The sequence below is a fragment of the Netta rufina genome, assembly GCF_964035555.1.
Source record: "Netta rufina genome assembly, chromosome: 6".
Classification (NCBI taxonomy): domain Eukaryota; kingdom Metazoa; phylum Chordata; class Aves; order Anseriformes; family Anatidae; genus Netta; species Netta rufina.
In genome coordinates this window covers 22551735-22574906 of record NC_140129.1, presented here as the reverse complement: position 1 = coordinate 22574906, position 23172 = coordinate 22551735, and the positions used below count along the sequence as shown (strand labels likewise).

Sequence of the window (23172 nt, the reverse complement as noted above, 5' to 3'; positions counted from 1 at the left end):
ATTACGGTGCTTATATTTACATTCTCTCCTTCTGGAGTGCTCTATAATATACAGCTTCTCCAGAAAAGGTGTCAGATTCTAATGCTACATCAAATTTTCTGTTTGATTTTTGGATTTTAATTTAATGCAGAGCCAAGCTAATTTCATATGGTAATATTGTCTATATTCTTGTTTGATAGCTAGTGTTAAGCATTCAATTTGATTATAATTATGTAATTATGAGTAATTACAACCACGATAGTAAATATATCTGAAGCTATTTACTGCATTTCCCCGAAACAGTATTAAAGCTAAAAATAATGTTGGTACTAAAACCACTAAGTGCAATATATTCACTGCTGAATATTGACAGTTTCTCTAAAGAAGTAATTTGTAAGATAGTAGTGAATTTGTAGTTTGTCCCTTCCGCTGTGTTACTGTAGCAAGGATATTTGTTGTGGACGTGACATGAAAAAGATGTGTAAATAAGCCTAAGTGGTAACAATGAAAAGGCAATGGCATATTCTTTGCTATTATCCTTTGTAGATATTACTGAATGTAACGTCTGAGTTTTAAAATTACAGTAGATCTCTATGTCATAAGAGTAAAAGAACCTATTCAAGAAGTCAGATTTATAACTTTAATCTTAAATAACCTAACTTTGCAGTTTGGGACAGATTTTCAGAAAAGATCAACCCTCATTTAGGCACAGAATGCAGGCCATTTTCATACATACAACCCATACATAACCAAAATCAAAATCCTCACAGATCAAAGAGTAGAGTATTCTAACACAGTAACTTTTCTTGAAAACCTAGCCATGCATTGTAGTGCTTGGCCTGTAGGAAAGATGAACATATTTCATAATTTCATCATATACAGGGTTAAAATTTTATGCCTCTTTATGAATAAAGATAGTATAATTCCTGCTAACTATCGAACTACTGAAATGAGTAAACAGCCTATTGCCAGGTGTGCTCAGCTGATTCATGTTCAGCATATGACCATACCAGCTGCTTTATTTATGTTGAGTTGGAGGAGAGTCTCAACAGGGGAAAAAAATATTCTGTGTATGCTTGAGAATCTACATCACCCTTCAGACCTTTTGCTCTTCCTGTCCCCCTCAAAGCAGTAGTAATATTAAAGCTGAAATGAGCTTTATGCATGGAGTTAACTAGGAACTTATCCAGCAGATTTTTACATGTTCTTCTTCCATTTGTTCAAAGACACAAGCTTCTCAATGACTCAAAGACTGTGGTCCTGTGATCCTAAAAGTACTCAAAATGGAACTGATATGACCACCACTGATTGAAGGCTGATAAGATTGGCACAAACCCACCCACCCAACCAACAGATTTTAAGTTGATTCAACCCTGTAATTTCTCCTTTGCACACTGCTACCACATAAGGGAAAAGAACATTGACAGTTTGCTCAAAATATTGGTAAACCAGCAAAGAGGACAGACTCAACCCCCCACTCCACCTTTTTTTTTTTTTTTTTTTTTTTTTTTTTTTTTTTTTTATTCTACAGTGTATAGATCATGTGCCCATGGCAGGTGATAATGAACTTTCATAATAATTCTTTAATCCCTTTGGAAAGGTTCCTTTACCTATAATGACTAAGAGATAGCATGATGACCTTGATCCCTGCTCTTGGTTCAGTATCACAGTTCTGGTATGTCATTTCCACGCACTGTAAGACACTTTCAAACTCGAACACAGATGTGCATGAAGGTATCTATTCTGTCTACAATTTTGAAAGGAAAGTTTCTGTCTTACATCTCCAGGGTAGTAGCAACTTGGGGTGATGCACAGTAGCCTTTAGCCAGACATATGTCTGGCTAAGTGCAGCCTTTTTACTGTACTTCAGAAAGGCTGATTAGGCAGACTTAATGGAATTTTCAATCCTGAACTCAAAAATTGCTTAAATTTAGCATTATCACTTTGAAAATAAAACACTTATTTCTCCCAGCCAATAGACCTGGGCAGTTCCATGGCTGAATTAACTGCCTTGATCCCTAAAATTTCCTATTATATTCCTATTATATTGGTTCAGTTCACAGAGAGAAAATGATAATTTCAATGAATAATAAAAATGCCATAACACTACAGATTAGGGCTCTAGTCAGTATGAAAATCAATTTTAAAATATCTTCTGTTAGTTTGCTCTTGTAATTGCTTACAAAATGCATTCTGAAATATATTTTATATCTAAAAAAAGGATCATTCACTGATGATCTGTTCAAAGAGGTCTCAAAAACAAACAAACAAAAAAAACCCACCCCACATACTTCTAAAGCCTTTATCAAATTTCTAATTTCTAAATATCAAATATATAATTATCAAATATTTTCAAGTATTTCAAATCTAAATGTACACATAAGCTTTTCAGTTATTCAAATAGCTTTTCAGAAATGAAACTTTTTAGTTTGCAGGGAGTTAGGTTTGCATTTCATTTCATTTAGATAAAGACAATTCTGAAGTTATGTTAGTCATAAAAGTAAGTATGTTTTGTAATATCTGTTTAAAGATAACTGCATTCTTCTGCATAACAGTATCAGAAACAAGGCTTGGAAATGCCATCATTTTGGCTCTTGGTCACATTCTGTCTTTTCACAAGCCTTGTAGGGCCAAGCGTCTTTAACCTTTCTTGACAAAAACAAGTCAATATTTGTAATCGGCTATTAACTGGCAATCTGGCAATGACTATTTGGTCCAGTCTGAGAATGATAAATGATTTGTATATTCTCATTACTTTAAATTAAAAATATGACATATGTCACAGTGCACAGTACACTAAATTAAATCTATGTAGAAATGAACCACATAAAATGGATACCCTGAATATGACACTGTATCTGTCACATGCAGAAATGATTGCTGCCAGTGTGTGAATCTCTCACTGACCTCTGGAGAAGTAGGAATGTATTTGAATCTGAGTTAAAAATAAAAAAACACACTTAAATTAGAAAAAAAAAAAAAAAGTAAAAAGACTGAATCAGAAATCCTTACTACACTGTAATGCATATGCTAAGTATAAACTCTTTTGCATCACCAAAATATTTGATTGTAGGGGCAACCAGCCTTGGAAATGTAACCACAGAACTGCTGTTGTACACCCTTGAGTTAGTTTTATCTGTCGCAAGGCAAGAGAGTAAGCTTCTTTTAAATAGTCAGTGAAGCAGGTTTTATAGATGAACTTTTTAACATCACCCTAGGATGAGTAAAAATAAAAGCCATCATGAAACAAACAGATTTGAAAGTGTCAAATATGCAAGCAAGGAGGAAGAAAAAATATTTTAATAAAATTAAAAATATCATCAGTGCTGTTTTAGTCAGTGGAAGTATATTTAATGAATCTTATCAACACCTTCAAACAGCAGTTGAATTCATCATTAATAATATTAATTAAATATGCTTTAATTGTCACATTGTGTTTGTTTAGCAGTCCTTGTCTCTATATAAAGAACTGAAAGAAAACAAGGAATGAGTTACAGATCTGAATACTCTGGCAGGCCACCAAGCTGGGGTGACTTAACCAGTGAGATCATGTCTCAGTTATCTTTTCTAATATGCTCAGATGGAATCACATCCCTACATGATGAGTATTTGGGGGGAGCACTGCTTAAAACCATGTATCTCACAACACCAGAGTGCCACAAAACCTGCAGCATACCCCACACTGTTGCTGACACACGGTGCTCCATTTGTTAGGGTCCTGCTCTGGCAGGGTGCTGAATGCCATCAGCACTGGCAGCTGCAGGTGCTGAGGTCCTGTCAGGAGGCAGTCAGTACATGGGGATATTGATTGTGGTGGTGGTTGCCTGCATCAGCCTAAAGGGAAGTTCGGTATTAACCGTTAAAGAAAATAGAAGATTTTTATCTCACTAACCTGGAAGAAAGAGCATAAGGCATATCAGTTAGAAAGTATATACATCATTACTTGAAGAAACAAAATAAAAAGTAGCAGAAGAGAAATGGAGAAGAAAGTGCTGTTGTTCGTTTTTTTTTTTTTTTTTTTTTTTTTTTTTTTTTGCCATGTAAGTGCTGTCTTTTACTGTGTTACCTATGTAAGGAGATGTTGGCAACGAACTTTTTCTTCCAAAATGAGAAAGTGTTTCAGTGGTGTTGCCTCACTACTAAAAGCACTACAAGAATTCCACACGATGTGAAAAATATTTCCCTCTTGGAAGATCTGTTTTCTGCACATCTCTAATGATGGAAATGGAGTGCTGAATAACATATGTCAGGGATGCCTTAATTTTTTGCCAATGGCAGTTGCTTTTATCTCCCAGTATAAGACAGCTGATGAACTGCTTCTAAAACTTACAAGAACTCCATTGCAATTATCTTTAGCATCAAGCTAAATGATTGGCGATGATTGGCAAATGATTGGCGATGATCCAAATGATTATCTGTGGTAAAGTAAGCATTAGAAGATCTGTTTTCTGAACTTAAACACATTTGTATGAAAAACAGACAGGTGCCTAATAAGTCAGGCAGATTGGACACTAGTACAAGAAAACACATATACCACATATAGTTACTAACAATATAATGGGTATCAGCATAGGATTCATACCATGTAACACATTAGTAATGACATTTGTAAAAGGCATTGTGGCAAATAATATCTAGGTGGCAATTTCAGCTATTTTTAATGTACAACATACACAGGATTTCCTAATGCATGCGTAAGTATACTTAAGTTATGCCAAATTTAATGTATAAAACTTGACATAATGTTGAGTATTCAAGCAAGAGGAGTCTATAAAAGTAGTACAGAATGCCAATTAGTATAATAAAAGATGTGGAAAAAAACACTTACTGAATTAAGAAAAAATAAAAAAAATATATGGCAACTAACTCATTAGTTATCCAAACTTTCAAGAGGATATAGCTGAAACACCCTCCCTCAAGCACATCAGCAGTCCATCTGAATACTCAGAAAAATGAGTAAATGTATCAGGATACCAGCTGGCTTAGTAGGGAACTCATGACTACTCTCCAGTGCAAAAAACATATAAAGGAGGAGGAAGCAAGGGCAGTCTACAAAGGAGGAGTATAGAAGCATTGCTCAGGCATGCTGAGATGGTCTTGGAAAAGGAAAAGCAGAGCTAGAAACTCTAGGGATATCAGGGGCAGCAAAAAGAGCTGCTGTTGCTAGCTGTGTTAGCAGAAAAAGAATAAACAAGAATAATGTGAGTCTGCTGCTGAGCAGGGAGGATGATTTATCGATAGTGGCTGCAGATAAGGCTGATGTACTTAATATATTCACTGCCCCAGTGTTGTCCCCAGCTTTGGGACTACACTGGTGTGGGAGACATTTGTGTTATGAGACATAGTTCAAAGATGGGAGGAACTACTGATGAAAGAGGACTGACTCGGGGATCTCTTGAGAAATCAGTCTAGCCATGTCCAGGCCAACAGCATGCAGGGTTGGACCATCAGGCACACAGCCAGTAGATACCAGAAAGAGATTCCTCCCCTTTCCTCAGGCTCATTAGATCATACTAAGAACAGTGTGTCCAGCTTTGGATCTCTAGTAAAGAGTGCTACAGAATGCTTCCTGAAAGCAAACAGCTGAGTGATTGTTATTTAAACACTCCCATGTGAAAGAAAGCATTACATGTTATACAAATTGAACCAGTTTCTAAAAAGTGAACAAACAAAAGGTGAGATCCAAGAGAGGAAAAGGTTACAATCCAGACTACATTATGAGAATATCCCTGGTTAATATATCAAGTTTAGAGATGAGCTAGCTGGATCTGAACAAATGTATTTTGCAGATATGTCCATTGTCCCATTGGTAAATTTATGTAACTCACAAGTATACAGGATGGTGTAGGAGAGACTCCATTATACACACTTATAAAAGCTGAATAAAACTAGAGTCTGATGAAATTTCAGTTATTTTAATGGGTCGTTTGGAGAGGGATTTGTTTGTTTTGGGGAGGAAATATACCCTTGTTAATTGTATGATACATGAAACACCAGTTAAAGACAATAATACTCAGATAAGATAAAGATTTGCTTTCTTTTATTGATGTGTAAGAATGATTCATAGGCTCTGTATGACTGATTCATGATTCCCCTGAATAAGTGCTACAACTATCACAACAAAGTCCAACGTGAAAGTTGCAATTTTTTTTTTTCACAAAAATGTGAGCTTAGCAGTCACTGAACTTTCTTAAGCAAGCCTCCTACATTTTTTTTTTCTGTCATTTATTTGGCAGTTCTAGTTTCTGTATTAAATTTGGAAACCCTGATGTCTCAGCTTGATACAGGGTTTACATGAGGAAAAGATGAACAGACTTGATTCCACCTTTGGTTTCCCTGTGGAAAGAGTAGAAAATACTTTGGCCTCTTCTTCAATTGAGAACAACCCCAGCAGTCTCTAACCTCATTACTGCACTTGAAGATCATTACAGTATGTATATTCTCTAGTAGAAGATGTCATTTATCTATAAGTTCTCATTTTACACACAGGACAGAGACATGTCAACAACTGAATCACCACTAGGATGTCTCTTTCTCAGACCTGGCCTGCGGTCTGAAATACTGCCTTAAGAATGATCCCTATTCAATGCAATTCCTAAAAAAGATTGTTTTTCAGAACTATCCCCCTGCTTCATATCTTTTTTCATTCTGGCTCTTCATATTCATTTCTTGGACTCGGGCAATTGGGGGTAGTTTTGTTTCGTTTTGGTAGTGGTTTGTTTCTTTGTTTTGATGCATTTATTTTTATATACACATTCTTATTTATACTGGGAAATACTACAATACCACTTTGGTGTACTGTCTTAGAAAAGAGAGGGGGATAGTGCAAAAATTCAGTAGAGAATGACAGTTTGGAACTATAAGCTTTTCAAGAATAATCATCCTCTTTCAAAGTAACAGGCACTTCATTAGTCAGCTCATTAGGAGTCACTTTAATTTGCTGTTCACTTAAGACTTCCCATGATTTAGCATTTACTAAGAATGTTGCTTTATTTCTAAAACTGTTGTGAACTATAAAATATCACTTTTTGATGGGGCAGGGAGTAATTCTGGCAGTTCCTAAAATCTGTTAAATGTCATGAGAGGGAAACCTGTCCTTACATAATAGATAGATAGATAGATAGATAGATAGACAGATAGATAGATGACACAATAATTATAATTTAAAATCTGATCTTAAATTTGCATTTACATGTAAAAGTTTATGTTAGTCATTTCTCTTGCAGTAGTTGTATCTTAGTGTGACCTTCATAACCATGATATGTGAAGCCTGATATTTTTGGACCTGTGACAAAAAATAGTTTAGATAATATACTTTCCAGGTAACAATTAAGGTGAAAGATAGATTTTTTCCTCTGTCATTTCATCTCAGTTGATATATTTTCTTGAATTCATCAGCAAGTGGAAATAAAGTGTTTTATTCATAAGTTTTTATTTACAGGAAAATGATCTCAAGGAAAATGGATTAATACCAAAGTATTACTTAAAAAGGAATCAATTTACTTTGTTCCCATGGAGCAGGGATAATAACTGTTGCACATAACAATGTGAGAGAAATCATGTTTGAAAGAAAAGCATCCACACAGAATATATTTATCTGGATAATAATTTTGTTTTGCATATGTTGGGTTCTGCAGAGACAGTAACACTACTGGCAATTCAGCTGCCATGGTATCTGATTCTTTATAAATGAAGTCAAAAAAAACAACCAGAAAAGAATGTAAATAGACCTGCATGGTCTACCAATAACACTTCTTCAGCTGGTTTATTCTTGGTTTGTGTACTTGTTTTTACAAAATAGAATCATATGCCTGTCTGCTAGGGAGTTATCTATGGACCACATAGAAACCTCGTTTCCACTCTAAATAGACAGAACCAGAGAAGGAGGATGCTACCTGCACCTAGCACCTGAACTAAAAACATCACACATGACAGACACTAATTCTGTATGTAGCTGGAGCAGCAGTTAGCAGTTTTTAATTAACATTTTGGTATTTGAGAGCAGCTCTTTAGACCCCGTTTCTGCTTATAGCATGGGAGAATGGATTTCCTGGTTTGGAGACAGAGAGAAACTACATCTTTATACAGCTTTATGGTCACCCAAAAACAGTGCGCAAACTCTATCACTCTTCAAAACTTTTCTTTGAGAATCTGTGATTAAAAGCACTAAAGCCACTTCTGTGCCACCTCATATTCTTGTTGCCATAGGCAATCAGTGTAACTTACAGAAGCACTAATGATCCTCTAAACTGTGGACGAACACAGACTGAGTCAGGATTGACATTCTACATAGGGTGTCTTTTCACACCAGCTTGTGAGCTGCTCCATTAATCCACAGGCAAGGCTCAGACATTGATTTATAGATACCTGGTTTTGTACTTCAGGGCTGTTATTCTCTCACATAACATGTTATGTTGTCTAAGGGATACAAACGGGCTTCAGAAATAATCCTTTTGGGAAGTGTCATTTCTTTTTGATGGACTTTGGTGTTGATTTTTGTTATGCTTTATCAAGCAGAAATGATGTTATACATTTACTATGGAAAAAAGGATCACATTTTCCTTTCTTTTATAATCATTATTAAAAATGACCTGCACTTAAGGTTTCCTTCCATTCTCATTTGTAAACTGAAAGCATTTTTTCAAGCAAGTAGATAAAGCAGCAGCAGTGTTTTACCTTAAATACTGTGACAATAGGATTTATGGACTCTGAGACTTATAGTCTTCTGAAACTACGAAAAGAAAAACTTTCCTGTACAATAGCCATAAACATGCAAAATACTAATGAGATTATCTAGCATTTTTTTTCCAGAGAGGAAGGAGTAAAGCAGATTGGCACAAATGAGTTTTGAAAGGAGGAAATTTGCAAGCTATTTTCAGAGACACACTTGCATTGATTTCGATGAAAAGCAGCAGAGAATGCTCTTAAGAAATAAATATTCTTACAAAGGCACCATCTCTGAAGTCTGAGAACATCTGGGAATAAATGCTTTAAAACATGTGTTAGTGATGAAGCATATTTACATGATGATTAACTGTTTTTCAAGTAACCTAGGTTTAAGAAGCAGAAAAAAAATTTATACATATCTATCCTTGGTCTGAAGTCATCTTTGCCCCTTATCCTGTGGATTACGGTGTAGGCATGTACACTGTAATCCACAGGATATCTTATAATTTTATTTATTTATTTATTTTTCCTATTCTTGCTTTGTATGTAGAAACTCAAATCCAGCTGATACTACTTATCAGTGGTATAATATGTCCCCACCAGCTTTGGTTTACACCTAAAGATCAGGATTTTTAGCATTGCAAAAATTAAATGTAGCAGTTTAATTCTGTGAAAGCTGTAGGTACTCAAGTCAAGTATTTGTAGGCATTGCTATCTAGCCCTCAGGTCATTAGCAGAGATTCTAGGTGCAGAAATAATCAGTTACAGTCTAGTCCAGTGTATTTGCTTTAAAGAGGCCAACAATTCATGATCTGCTAATGTTAAGGACTGGTGTATTTGGGTGTTGTAATAATTCCACAGTATATGAAGGAAACTGTTGTGTTTTTCTGAGATGAACATTTTTAGGCATGCCTTTGTTGTCTACTGCAGTCTCGTGTGGCAAATCAGGAATTTAAATGAGGTCATGTCAGAATATAAAATAAATTATTTTTATTGACTTTGTGATACTAAGAAAGAACAAGAATGGGAAAGCAAGAACTTTCAGTAAGCAGGGAAGTACTGAAGGCAGCTCTGATTTCTGGCCTAAGCTTTCTTCTTGTAATTTCCACTTAATTATCAGCAAAAATATAGTTAATAATGTTGACATTTAATCACCATTTTTAGGTTTTGATGATACATCTCTTCTTTGTTAACAATGAAGCTGGAATATATATATTTTTTCTTTCTTTCTTTCATTTCTTTTTCCCCCCTGGATAACATTTCAGTGCTATAATAGGGGGCATTATCAAGAGTAGGTATAATGAAATCTGTAACTAGAGTGTGGTTGATGAAACAGAAAAAGACAACAAGATCTCCCCTTTGTAATATTTACTTGGACTTTTTTTTTATTATTTTATTTTTTTACTGCATTTTGGTATTCTTTGTGGAGATGTTTACTGATAAGATTTCACTGGGATTACAAAATGAAAGAAATTAAGAAAAGCAGAAATGAAAAAAAAAGCTGTATTATACCAGGAGGTTAGTGAGGAACCTTAAATAGGTCACTTAAGGAAATATTGGAGGTCCAACAGCTTCTTGTGACTAGCAATGGCTGGAATTCTGCTTTTAAAATATTTTAATGAAATTTCTAAAAGATTGTTCAAATATATATGTTATTTTCTTAAAAATAAATAAATAAAAAAAAACAAAAACAAAACAAAACAAAACAAAAAGAAACAAACCACAGTATACTATACTGAAAAATTAAAAGTATACAAAATTATAAGACCAGTACTTCTCACCTCAGATGTGAACTTTCAGCTACGTAGACTATGAAAGCAGCTGTAGCTGCTTTCAAGCCTAGATTCCCACCACCACTGTCATGCATCTGCTCTGCCTTGATATTGGTTCTCAGCTACAGTTCTGATTGCTTTTGAGATACGTGGTTTCCAGAGTGAGTTAGCAATTTCCACAGTCAGCTTGGTCTTGGTAAAGTGCTTCCCATGCTACTTGATTAAACTTTTTCATACTTGGTTGAGAAGCTGGAAACAGTATGGACTGTCTAGCATATAAACTGAGTCATAAACTAAGTCAAATATGTAAGGAACACTTTAAAACTGGACTTAAAACCACTAAGGTAGAATCCAGTCCATACCACTATTCTCTTTCCATTCCATAAAACCAGAGAGATCAGCACCAATGTCAACATTGGTACTGTTCAAAGTGAGACATTCTGAAGTTTGTATAATACTAAGTATGCATAAGGATACTCTCAGAAAAAGTTACTCTATTTCCATGTCTCTAGCAAGGTCTGATTTGCTCCCTACACCTCTTTTTTTATAATATGTGATCAAGTTCAGTTGAGAAAAGAATTAACACAAATCAGGAGTACGGAAAAACTCTCTCTCTTATTACAGTGTGACATTTGAATATTGACACAAATTAAACATAGAAACATATTAAACATAGAGGACACAATAAGATTATGTCAAACCACACCAAAACAAACAAACAAACAAACAAACAGGAAAACAACAGACTAGCAGCTCTTGTCTCATACACCAAAAATAAAATAGCTTTCACTAAAACTGAGAAGAGTATATTCAAAGCAGATAAAAACTTTGTTAGGCAATGCCTAATTAAAAGATTAAACTAAACTCCACTCCATAGGAAATTATTATTTTAAACAGTATAGATAAATTTTAATTTTGAATATGTGTATCATATCATAACCTTATAGTGCTATTTGACTCCAAAATGTGACACCTTTCTTACTATTGTGGGACTCTATTTTCTACAGCCACAAACTATTAATTCTGTATAGCTCAAGCAAGGGAAATCTGTCCCTTGATTAGTATAAATTCAACCTGTGACTTTCTGAATCCTGCCATAAACCTGTGCTAGTCCAGTCCAGTGCCAGAAGAGTTCCCCCTAGACACTGTACTGAAATGAAATACTCTTCCTGATTCATTAGCCTGCAGGTTTTTTTATTTGTGCCATAGAAGAACTTAAAACTGTCAGAAGAGATTTTTCCAAACCATGTAGGATTTCTTTTTCTATTAAAGATGCAGATGCAGTAATAATAGTAGTTGTATTCTTATTTGTTAAAATTAGATGTATCTAAGCCTATCCTTAACCCTGATATAAATAGAATAACTTTAAAGACAGTTTAATTTTTGTTCCTTTTTAGTTATGTAATGTCTTTCATTAGTAGGAATACAAGAAAAGGGGAAAACAAAATCTTCAAGGCCCCCTCCTTGTTGAAAATAAATTAATCTTAACTTGAGAAGAGGAAAAGAATTTATTAGAAAACAAAGTAATCAAAAAATATGGTTGAAATTGGTCCATACATTAGCCTACTCAATATTTCTGAAAGCTGATTAAACCATTAGGTATCCTATGTGAAAAGTGAGCAAGAAGTGACCCACAGTTCTGGGCAGGCACAAGAGCCATAGCTAGACTGGGATGGGTGATCGCTGAGTTGTCAGCTTGCTGCTTATGAGGCTCCCTGCCACAAAACCAGCAATGCTGAATGGGACAGGCAAAAATTTTGTCTTCTCAGGACAAGTATTAAAACCTACATTACTCTACAGACACAACAGAAGAGCATCTATTTCTAATAGCTCAATGCCTTCATAAATATTCTGGATTTGTTCCAATAAATTTTATTTTTAAAAATGTTTGGAAAAAAACCTTGCATTAAGACAAGGTTATTGTAGACAGGGTTTTGAATAAGGGGAAAAATGTTCTTTCTGTAATAACTTGCAGCAGCAAGTTATTACAGACTGACTTGATTCATTCACCTTTCATATCAGCCATGGCTAACACATCAAATCTACAGTCAAAACTGCACTGTCTTACCCTCATGTCAGTTAATATAAGGGGACTTGACGTACATGCAAGGTTCTTCAGTTTTGGTAGCTACCAGTTGATTGGTAGGTTCACAGCATTTATGGAACACAAAAAGGTGATAACAGGCCTGTGCTGGCTGAAGACTAGATGGTGAACTTCTACATTAAGTCCTGATCTTTATATTTGAGAACACTTAGTACCATTTTCACTTCGTCAATATGTTTACGTTTTTAAAAATTTTATTTTCCTATCCTCGAAAAAGAGCTTAAAAGGCCTTAAAAATGTTAGCTTGGAACCTTAATGTGTTTTAAGAATACAATTATGTTTAATTTGCAGTTAGTTGCAGCAAATTACATTTCTAAAACTAGGTAAGTGGCAAGTAATTTGAGAAGATTATAAGCACCCTGCAAATAATTGCTTAATCTTATATTTGCTCAAACCTATATCCTTCTGTAGTGCATCTAGAATATCTGCTGCTTATAGTATAAGCATACATGATGTCCTTCTGTCTAACAAGTATACTTTATAAGCATAAACATTTAAAACACAGAGTAAGAAGTAACAAAGTATTCAGTGGAATACAATCCTTTCTGATTATTATATATCTATTCTCAGTCCCAACATAATTATACTTTTTATGTCAAAAGCTTTACAGCTTTACCACCTCAAGCAATATTTTACAGCTGTCAAGACTGATTTATGCAATAATGACTTAAACTGCAAAATGGAGTCCTCAAAGGAAGAGCTGTCAAACATTTTCACTACAAATAACTTTATTAAAATAAGAATTGATATTCTGTATAAACAACATCCTACCTTTAACTATAATACAGATCATATAGCTATATAACTTGCGGAAATTAAGTTGTGAGATAGTGAAGAATATTCTATACAGTTACTTTGATATCAGAATATAATTTTTGGATTAAGCAGATGTAATGCCTTATAGGTAAGATTTAAAAAAAATGTTTCAAAAGAATATTTCTTGTTATTTATCTGCATTTAATTACATGGGTTTTATTTTTATTTATTTATTTAATTAAAGGACTATTTACATTAAAAAAAAAAAAAAAAAGAATTCTTTGAGTCTTTAATCCCATAAGTAGCTCCAGTGAAGGCTTCTTTTGTGATGACAAACTACTAATTTGGACCGTTAGTTCTGGCATCCATGTATTCTTATTAACTGTTTTTCTCAGTAGTTGTTAATTCTTTTAATAGCTATGTAATTGTTTACTGTGACTCTACTCTAACAGGACAGAGTATCAGAATAATCTGAATAGTCTAGATTGTGCAAATAACCTTCTAAAAAGAAAAATGAGTGAGAAGAAATTCAAACCAAATGTAGGCTATCAATCTCATTCTGATAGAAATACAGTAGTAAGGCTATTAGCTGCAAATGTTAAAAACTTCCGTAAGTATGGGAAATCAGTGTGGTTGGGACAGGGCCTGTTGATTCTGTAAATAATGCTGCCATTCCAACTTCATGCCACTGAAACAATTATACGAAGCTCTCACAAATATTCTCCCTGTTATTTGCATTTTACTGGGCATATATTGAGGACTCTGTAATACGGTCTTCAGAAATGCCTGTCGGCAGAACCTTAAGCCATTGACAACTTTGTGAGCTGCCATTCTCCACCATATGCTTAAGTATTATGTAAAGCACACTACACAATGGGTGGCTATGAAATATATATGTATATAATGTTCAAAGCAGTGGGCAGTTCATTAAAGTAACTTGAGTTACTCACATAGAAAAAATTAAACTTGTGTGTGTTCGTCTTGTCTTGTGTTGGTACTGAGCTCTTGAAGAATTCTCATATTCACCCATATAACACAATACAAAATAAACAACTAACCAGACACTAAACTCTCAAATGTTTAAAAAATTCTTTAAATTTAATCTGCTTCAGAACCCAGAGAAAATCCTTATTAGCTGTCACTACTCTGTATATAGTTCTATATAAAACACATTTCCAAATTTTAGATGAAAAGCGAAGTGTATCTCTTTGGCAATTTAGAATAACTATTAAATATGTTTACTGAAATTTATTATATCAATCATACAGGTAGTTTAAATTTTGTAATACCACACAAACTTCAGAACTTTTTCTCACATTTTTAAAAGAAATTTAACTTTATGTGGAATGAAACAAAAAAGTCTGATCGAGTTGTCTGGGAGTTATAAACTTGAGTGTCAAACCTATCTTGCATTTTGTCAATATTTGCCTATAATCAGTGACTCAAAAATTTAAATATTTAAATTTTTAAAAGTCACCTGTTTGTTTAAATTTTGCAGTGTATATAGTGCATGGTAAGTCATTTTGAGCAGCATATTTTTCAGACATTCAACACACATTTGTCTAGAAATACTGTTCATAGTTTTTGAAATTCCTTCACCTTTGAACATACAGTCATATATAGTTATCTTTTGATTTAAGGAAACTATTCACAGCAGGGAAGTTACTGAAAACCTTTTATGCATGAGAGTGTTTACACTGAATAATCCATAACTGTCATTTATAGTGTACTTCAAAATTCAAAACTATTTACAAAGGATATAGCAATTTTTGTGGTCAGTCTGGCTTTGGCCTCAAATAGATTATGATGTGTTGCATGATGCCAGGATTAAGCATTTTAGAAAAATACTTATTTAGGGTAACTGACAGATAGCTATGCAGTAGTTAAGATAGTTAAAGTGCCTTTCCTACCTCCCATTATCGTGGGAGACTGAAGCGCTTTTAAATAACCAGATCTCAAAACAGTGCTCCAGGCTTGTGGCTGTGAAAGTTAGCAATGACATTCTCCTTTTGCAATATTATTTTTAACACACGCCAAGTTAACGCAAACACGGGCTAGATGCGTACAGACACACAGTGTCAGGACTCCTGATAAATCTATGTTTAAGGCACAACTACAACAACCAGTCTTGAACAAAATCTACTCCAGACCACCAAACCAGATCTAAGAACAAAGGACTGTAATGAGAATGTGCTAAGAAGAATATTAAATATTGGCAGTGTGGGTAGAATGGTTGGCCTGAGTCCTATCTGAATTATACCAGCCTAAGCTAAAAATAATATTAAGTTTCTCCAAGATAACAACAGAATTACTAAGAACAGGGTTTAACTCTGTGACTTTAAAATGACAGAGCATCCATTACATGTGATTCTAAAATTGATGCAAACAACACACTGGCACTTCTCCAGAACTAATTTAAGCTCAGCATTTGAATATGAATTTCCTTTTCCTTCTCACAAGAGTATATACACAACAAGTGATGGAATAAGGTACATCACATATTCGTAATTTGGATTTGTTTGAAAAACAGGTGTTTCTGTAAATAACACTGGGTAATCAAAAAAATAATAATAAAATCCAACACGTAACTATTAGGTATCATAATTAGATTTCAAGTATGTGCATTTTTTAATCTACAAATACAGTCACTTATTCACTTTATGCTCTCTTAATATGAAAAAAAGCACCAGAATTGTAGATTTAACCACTCTTTCTTATATCAGCAATAGTGTTAAAAGATTATACTGAATCTTCACTGTAAAACAGGGATACTCTTCATAGTTTAATCGTCCCAAATTTGTTACTGTGACAACATAATTCTAGGACAACTTTTGTGATTCAAATGTAGATACTCCACATTATCTCATCTTTGAGAAGGATTTGCCTCTTTCTTTATAAAGCAATATTGTCTTCATTATGGGCCAGTATTTGCTACTTTCAATCCCCTTGTGCTTTATCCAGTAAAGTATTGCATTTAAATCAAACTATAGTTCCAGGCTGGCAGAATTAAGTTCTCTGAAATGGATACATCATCCCTACTTTCTCTGAGATGAAACAGTTCCTACAATTGAGAGTCCTGCTCTGTGCTTGTGTTATCTTTGCATTGTTGTAGGACTGTTTACTGTAGGAGATTTACATCTGATTTAAAGCTGAGCATACAGTGAAATACTCTATACAGCCACTACTTCCAGGGCAAATTCCCTCACTGATACACGTAATTGTACATCACTGGACATCAAAGGAGATACACCCTACTCCAGTGAAGGGTCTGGCCATACACACTTTTACCAGATAACCAAACACAGAAGTTTTGAACATAAAAATGGACTTTACCATCTTTGTGATAATAGGTGACTTCCACTTTCCTCTCCTCTGACCCCAGCAGTGCTTGAGCAATTTGAGCAATATGATGTCTTTTAGTCTCTGGTCCATGAAGAAAATCACAGGTGCAAGGTTTCTGCATGACATCTGGCCTGGAGAACCCAGTCATCTCACAGAATCCATCATTGCAGTAGATGATAGCACAATTCTGCACTCTAGCATTAGCAATGATGAATTTTTTATCTGCAATAAAAGAAAGCAATGCATTTTTTAGTACTCTTTCAACTTTTCATAAAGTGTCAATTGCATGGATGGCGGCTAAACAACCACTCATTTCACTGGGATGCCTGAAATACAGAGATTTTCAGTCATTTAATGGAGTTAATTTGATCCATAGCTTTTAAAGATAATTCAATAAAATTGGAATACATTAAAAACAAAGACAGTTGTCTTTTAAGGAAATAAAGCTAGACTGTGAAAGTCTTTTGCAAAACTTCTTTTAACATTTTTCTTTTTTAGCTTCACTGAAACATAGGTGCTAAGTATCATGTTGTCAGCCATAACTCCATGGAAAGTCCTTGAAAGTTAGTAGCTTCTTTGGGTGGGGGTTAAAGGTGGAAGAGAAGGGGGTTCTATGGTGATAAAGCCCAACCAGCTGAGGCTACGCAGTAGGGGCTTTTATGGAGTTGAATGACATTAATTCCATAGTCAGTATTCTAAGAAAACTATCTGGGGAAAAAAAAAAAAAAGATAAATGTTTGTTCCCTGTGACTGTTTTAAAGCTACATTTATGAAATAAAATATGCCTTAGTAAAACCATGAATATGAAGGTACATCAAAATTGAAGATTGTGGTGTTTCAAACATTTTTCTGTCCACTGACGATCGCTGCTTTAGTCTAGCATGCTTTCCCAAACCCTCACCTGCAAGAAAAGTTTAAAAGTTGTCTTTGAATTGTTATTTCATTTGTCTCCGTTTACCACTATAACACACTATTCCAGTTTTAATTACAAATGTACAGTTTTGATATATTTACTGATAATAACATCAATTTGTGCTTATGTTAATCACACTAGTAAGCCCCTCACTTTTAGAAAGACTTTTTGTGTGATACCAAGTTAGCAGTACAAGTCTCCAAAATTTTAAAGATGTTCAGTCTTTGAGCACAGTGCAATATTTGGAGAGAAAAATACAGATTTCATTCTTGCTATTTTCTACTATCTTTCAATCATGATGAATTTTCACTATCACTTGACTATCTAAAAGGTAGGGTTTTATATTCTCAACATAAAAACAACATAAAAACTCTACTCAAGTAGCAACATTGACAGCATTTGGTTAAGTCAGGACTACAGTCTATATATTATTCTCAAATAACAAATATTAAATTGGTAATGTATGTATGTCTAGGTATACGGAAGTATATAAACTGCAGCTAGCTCTAAGAGTTTGCGCTGAACTGATACTAAAAATATGCTAAATATTTAAATAAATGTACATATATCAAAACTACTGTTTCTAAATGAAATTAATTTTAAGCATCAAGTGTTCCTTCCTACTGTTAACAGCAAACCAGAGTTCATCCAGGAAAAACACTTCAGCTTCTCAGCCTCCTCGACAGGTAGTAAAACTGCTGCATTGGAAAAGACCCCAGAGTCTCTCCCTGAGGATGCATTTGCACTGGTTTGATAGATATTTTAGGCTTCCATAAACAAAGCAGAAATATTTAACAGATATATTAAAATGCAGTCACGATGACAAGGTAAGAATATTTTCTGTTTAATAGCTCCTCTGCATATTATTTGGTTCCTTTAAATCAAAGTCTGCCTGTTATGCTTTATTTTGAAAAGACAATGATAATTAATAACAATAGCAACAATAATAAATCTAGCCGATTTTCTTAGCCACCATATGGATAACAAAATTGTACACTGTTTCAGAGACATCTCACTGGTTTAGAAGGTAAGAAATATAACTTCTGTAGCTATACAACATGGATACAGTCAAAGATAAAAACTGTTCATTGAAATAGGGGAAGAAAAATGAAAAGCTCAATAATTCAAGTCAGTAATCTGCATTCTAGATCAAAAACAACGTTACTCCTGCGAGGGATCCCCTCCTCACCTCTGGGGTTTTCTGCCCAAGCTACAAACTTAAAATAGTCCGGAGCTGCTGTCCATTTAGTCACAAGCAGAATCAAACTACTGTAGCAAAATAAATAGAAAGAGAGAACTTACTTTGCCCTTCAAATTTTCGTATGATTGTGCCCAAAAATGTATTTTGTGGTGCCACATGACCTCTGCGAACAGGCATGTTTGTACAGATCTTCGGCTTTCTGTGCACAATGACTTCTCCAAGGATCTCCTACACGGCTCCAGCCCAAAGCACAGAGCCAGCTACCCTTTGTGACAAATCATCGTCCTCTGGAGCTCGGAAATCTCTTCCCATTAGCACCACTTCTAGACACACGCTTTTCCTATCGGAGTCAGATCCATCCCCCAGTTTCTTTCTTTTTCTTTCTTTCTTTCCTCGCTTTCTTTTCTATTTTTTTCCTGGAGGACCTCGGACGCTATTGTCTGGGCGGGTAGGGGTGGGGTAAGCAGGAGGTGGAGGGGGGGAAGATTACAAGGGTAATCGATCTCTAGCACCAAACATCGCCAATTTTCCAAAGCAAATGGCTGTGACCCGGCAGTTTCCTACGCTGTAGCGGTGGTTGGAGGGCTGGAAGACTAATGTTGCTCCGCTGCCAGAGGGAGTGACGTTCCCCCCCTCCGGGCTTCACCACGGCGCGCAGCAGCTCGGATTACTCAAGCGTGGCTTAGCAAGAGCCAGCCAATAAATCTCTTCAAAACTCGGCGACAAACAGCGGCATCGGGAACGAGCTACACCCCAGCACGGCCGCGGCGCGCTTCAGCCCCCCTCTGCCGAAACTGCAGGGGGGCAGCGGGGACCCGGGGCGCTGACGGCGGCAGCAGAGGGGGGTGTCCCCGCTACCTCCGGCCGCCCCCTGCTTCCCCGCCCCACCAGCCCCTGCACGGCTCCCGAGCGCGGCCCCAGGCGCTGCCAGGGCCCGGGGGAAGCAGCCTGGTGCACTCCCCGTCTGCGGCTGAGGGAGGTGTGTGTGTTGGGGGGGCGTTGGTGGGGGTCACTTTGGAGTGATGGGGGAGAGGAGAGGGACCAAGGGACCACCGGCGCCCTCGGCATCCTTCCCCGCCCTAATATCCGTCCCTTCCCATTCCGCAGCGCGACCTAGGCGGGGGCTTCCCCTCCATACACTCCCTCTCCTGTCGAAACGGGGGGAACCCTCGGGGCGGGGGGGCGCCGCTGCCCGGCCGCTCGGGGGCTGCCTCCCGGGGCCGGGGTCCTGGGGCCGGCCCGGAGCTGGCCGCGGTGCTGAACCCGCCCCGCACCGAGGCGGGCCCAGGGAGCGCCTGGGTTCTCCCCCAGCCTGGCTCGGCTCGGCCTGTACCAGCCCATAGGACAGAGCGTACTGTTTTGGGGTTGTATTAGGGCTTCCCGCTCTACCCAGCAGGTGGAAACGGGGCGCGCTCAGCACGGGGGAGCCCGGCGAGGTGATACGGGGAGGGAGCTGGGAGCAGCCATGCGGTGCTGGAAAGGCATCTCCAGGGGAGCACAGAGCAGCGGCGGCTTCTTAATAAACTCACAGGGAAAGGGAGAGGGGGGGAAAAAAAAAACAAAAACCAAAAAACAACAGAGGGGCACCTGCTCTCTGTTCTTTGTAATATCAAGCACAGGATATTGAGCCGGCAAACCACCGCCTCCCACCTGTTCTCCCACAAGACAAACAGGTGTTTCCTTATTCCCGTGGGTTTTTCTCAGGTGTGGCCTTTGTTTCACTGTTACCGCACGTCTTCCTCTATATTTATCAGGGGAGGGACACAGTCTGTTGAGTATGTGGGTACATTTCTTGACTAATTTCATTTAATCTCAGAGGAATCATTCTAGATTTACACAACTGTAAATAATGCCTGAAAATACCACTTATATGCACATAAATTGTATTTAGAAGGCTGCATAGTAATTGGCTGTATACTAATTACAAAGCCTCAGCTAGATTTAGTGGTATGTAATCAGGTACATAATCAATCTTAGGAAGTGAGTGTTGCTCATTTACAGAAGCAAATGTTTAAATGTTTTAATCTGTATACTCAGATGTCTGAATCAAAGGAATAACAGCCATATATATTCTTTATCATGCTATTTGGAGAACTGTAACATCTTTGTGACTTTCTGATCAATGCAAGAAAATGAAATTCTGAGGATATTTTTATTCACACTTCATGTAGTGAATTATGGATGAGGCTGCAGGTTAATTTTTTCTCTTTCAGCTGTTTATTTTGACCAAGAACACCCATATATTCCTCTGAAAATGTATTGAAGGTCCCAAAGACAGCAGCTGAACTTGTGGACATAAAGGGAGAGGAGCATTTTTATTTTAACATTGTATATAATACCTAACATCTTGACAATTAAAATTTGACAGGAGTGAATTAATTCTGATTTTTACATAAAGAAATTGTACTTTGGTGTTTCTAAAACAGCAACAGAGAATAAGCACAATAAAATTGAAACCTGTACCAAGCAATCAATGTTTTATTTTCAGTATTCAACAATTAATAGCAAATTAGGTCGACTGAGGAACCCCACAGGCTACTAGAGTCTAGAGCCCTTTAGGTGCCTGGCTGGCACAAAAATACATAATTAAAAAACAAACAAACAAAAATCCACACAGCAAAACAAACAACAACAACAACAACAAACACAAAATAGAATTGAGAATACAAATCTCACTGAAGCGTCATCTTTTCATGTTGTTTGAACATCAAACTATATGTGCCTGAAATAGCAGAAACTAAGATTCCATTACTCCAGAAGTCCTTTTCCATACTGTCTCCTGATATTTACTAGAAGTTTGATGTTGATTAAGTGAATGTACATCAGTCAGAGTCCACAGACTCCCTCCCACCTCCCTTTGTCGGTTTAGGAACCTCAAGGTAACCCTGGCCAAAACAAGATAACTGCTGCTGGAAGACATGATCTGAGACGTGCTTTTTGTCAGGGGAGGAATTTACAAGAATGATGGCATGTAATAACTGCATAAGCAATAGGTGGCATCAGAAAATCTTTCATCACAGTGATTTACACCCCTGCAGTCTCATAGATGCTGTGTTACTCCTGGAGTGTTTAATACTCATTGTGCATAATATTTTATAATTTTCTGTAACAAGCCAACAGTGAGAGAAGTTCAAGATGAAAATATATTAAAACTGGACAATTTAGTAACAGAGAGAAAAGTGATCATTTGAAAGGATTTGCATTTGAGTGGGAAAATATGCATGTAAGTGACAAAGTTTGAATTCATCACAAACATGCCTCTCTAGTATGATGAAAGAAATGGAGAATGCCATGGAGTTATATGTTTTATCTATAAAGTTGTACGGTTGCCAGCTCTGCAAGGGACCAAAATGCCAAGGGAGGGTCTCTCCTGAGCTAAAATGCATCTAGCACGACCGATCCCCTCATTCTCTGCCCCCTTGTGGCACTGCCCCTCATGGCCCAGCGATAGTTCCCCTGTGAACACTGCTGCTCTGCAGCAAAATTATATATGGCATTTCCTAGCCTCAAGGATTGAAGCTGATTTTGAAATTTCAGTTTCATGAGATTTCAGTGGCTTTTCCAACACGTTAACTACTTCTCTTTCAAGTTCCTTGGGAGAATTCAGAGGGATATGTGACTGGAGATATGTTATTGAGCTATTTTGACATTTTAGCAGTTACCAATTAAATCTCCTATCATGAGGAAAAGATATCTCTGTGGAAACGTCTCTAATCATATTTCCCATTCATTTTGGGAAAAAAGTATAAAAAGGAGTCATTCAGTTTTAGACCAGCGTTCTTATCATCCTTGACTATGACTTTGTCTCTTTGATGCTGCAAGAGATTGACTCCCTAAGAGAAATTCCTTCCTTTTCCAGCTCAAATAATCTTCAGCTGCATGTTGTTCCTTCTCAAAGTCTTACTTTCCGTTTCATTGTTGCCCTGATTCTACAGTTTGCCCGCTATAGAGAGAAGTTTATTAGCACAATCCCATTTGAATAAATGCACTGGAGCAGTATACAGTTAAGTCTTGATAGTTTTGATTTTGTTTTATTTAGGTTTTGGTTATTTCACATGTGTGTGTGTGTGTGTTTCATTGTTCCAGCTAGCATGAGGTATCTGTGTTGCTTTGGTATCTGTGTTACTTTTGCACTGTATATAATGTGTGCCCTGTCATTTATTCATCCATCTGTGCCTCCAATTTTAAATAAATCTGTGAATGTCTTCAGGGTTGTCAAATGAAATAATGAAACTATTTGAATTCAATTTTGTTCTAAGATGGCCTTTGTGATTCCTTGAAAGATTTATGTCTCTTAATGAACACCTCCTCTCCTCTCCTCTCCTCTCCTCTCCTCTCCTCTCCTCTCCTCTCCTCTCCTCTCCTCTCCTCTCCTCTCCTCTCCTCTCCTCTCCTCTCCTCTCCTCTCCTCTCCTCTCCTCTCCTCTCCTCTCCTCTC

The 23172-nt window shown here is 36.6% G+C and overlaps 1 protein-coding gene across 1 annotated transcript in view; it reads right to left on the bottom strand.

The window, feature by feature from the left end:
* The window catches only part of KCNH7 (potassium voltage-gated channel subfamily H member 7), a gene marked incomplete at both ends in the record, with an annotated part of 217165 nt that extends 198254 nt beyond the window's left edge, over nt 1-18911 (bottom strand). The window contains 2 exons of the mRNA XM_084289506.1: nt 16612-16842; nt 18836-18911. Of these exons, the coding sequence (XP_084145632.1) occupies nt 16612-16842; nt 18836-18911 (307 nt within the window). The remainder of the gene's footprint in view (nt 1-16611; nt 16843-18835) is intronic.
* Between the last annotated feature and the right edge of the window lie 4261 nt (nt 18912-23172).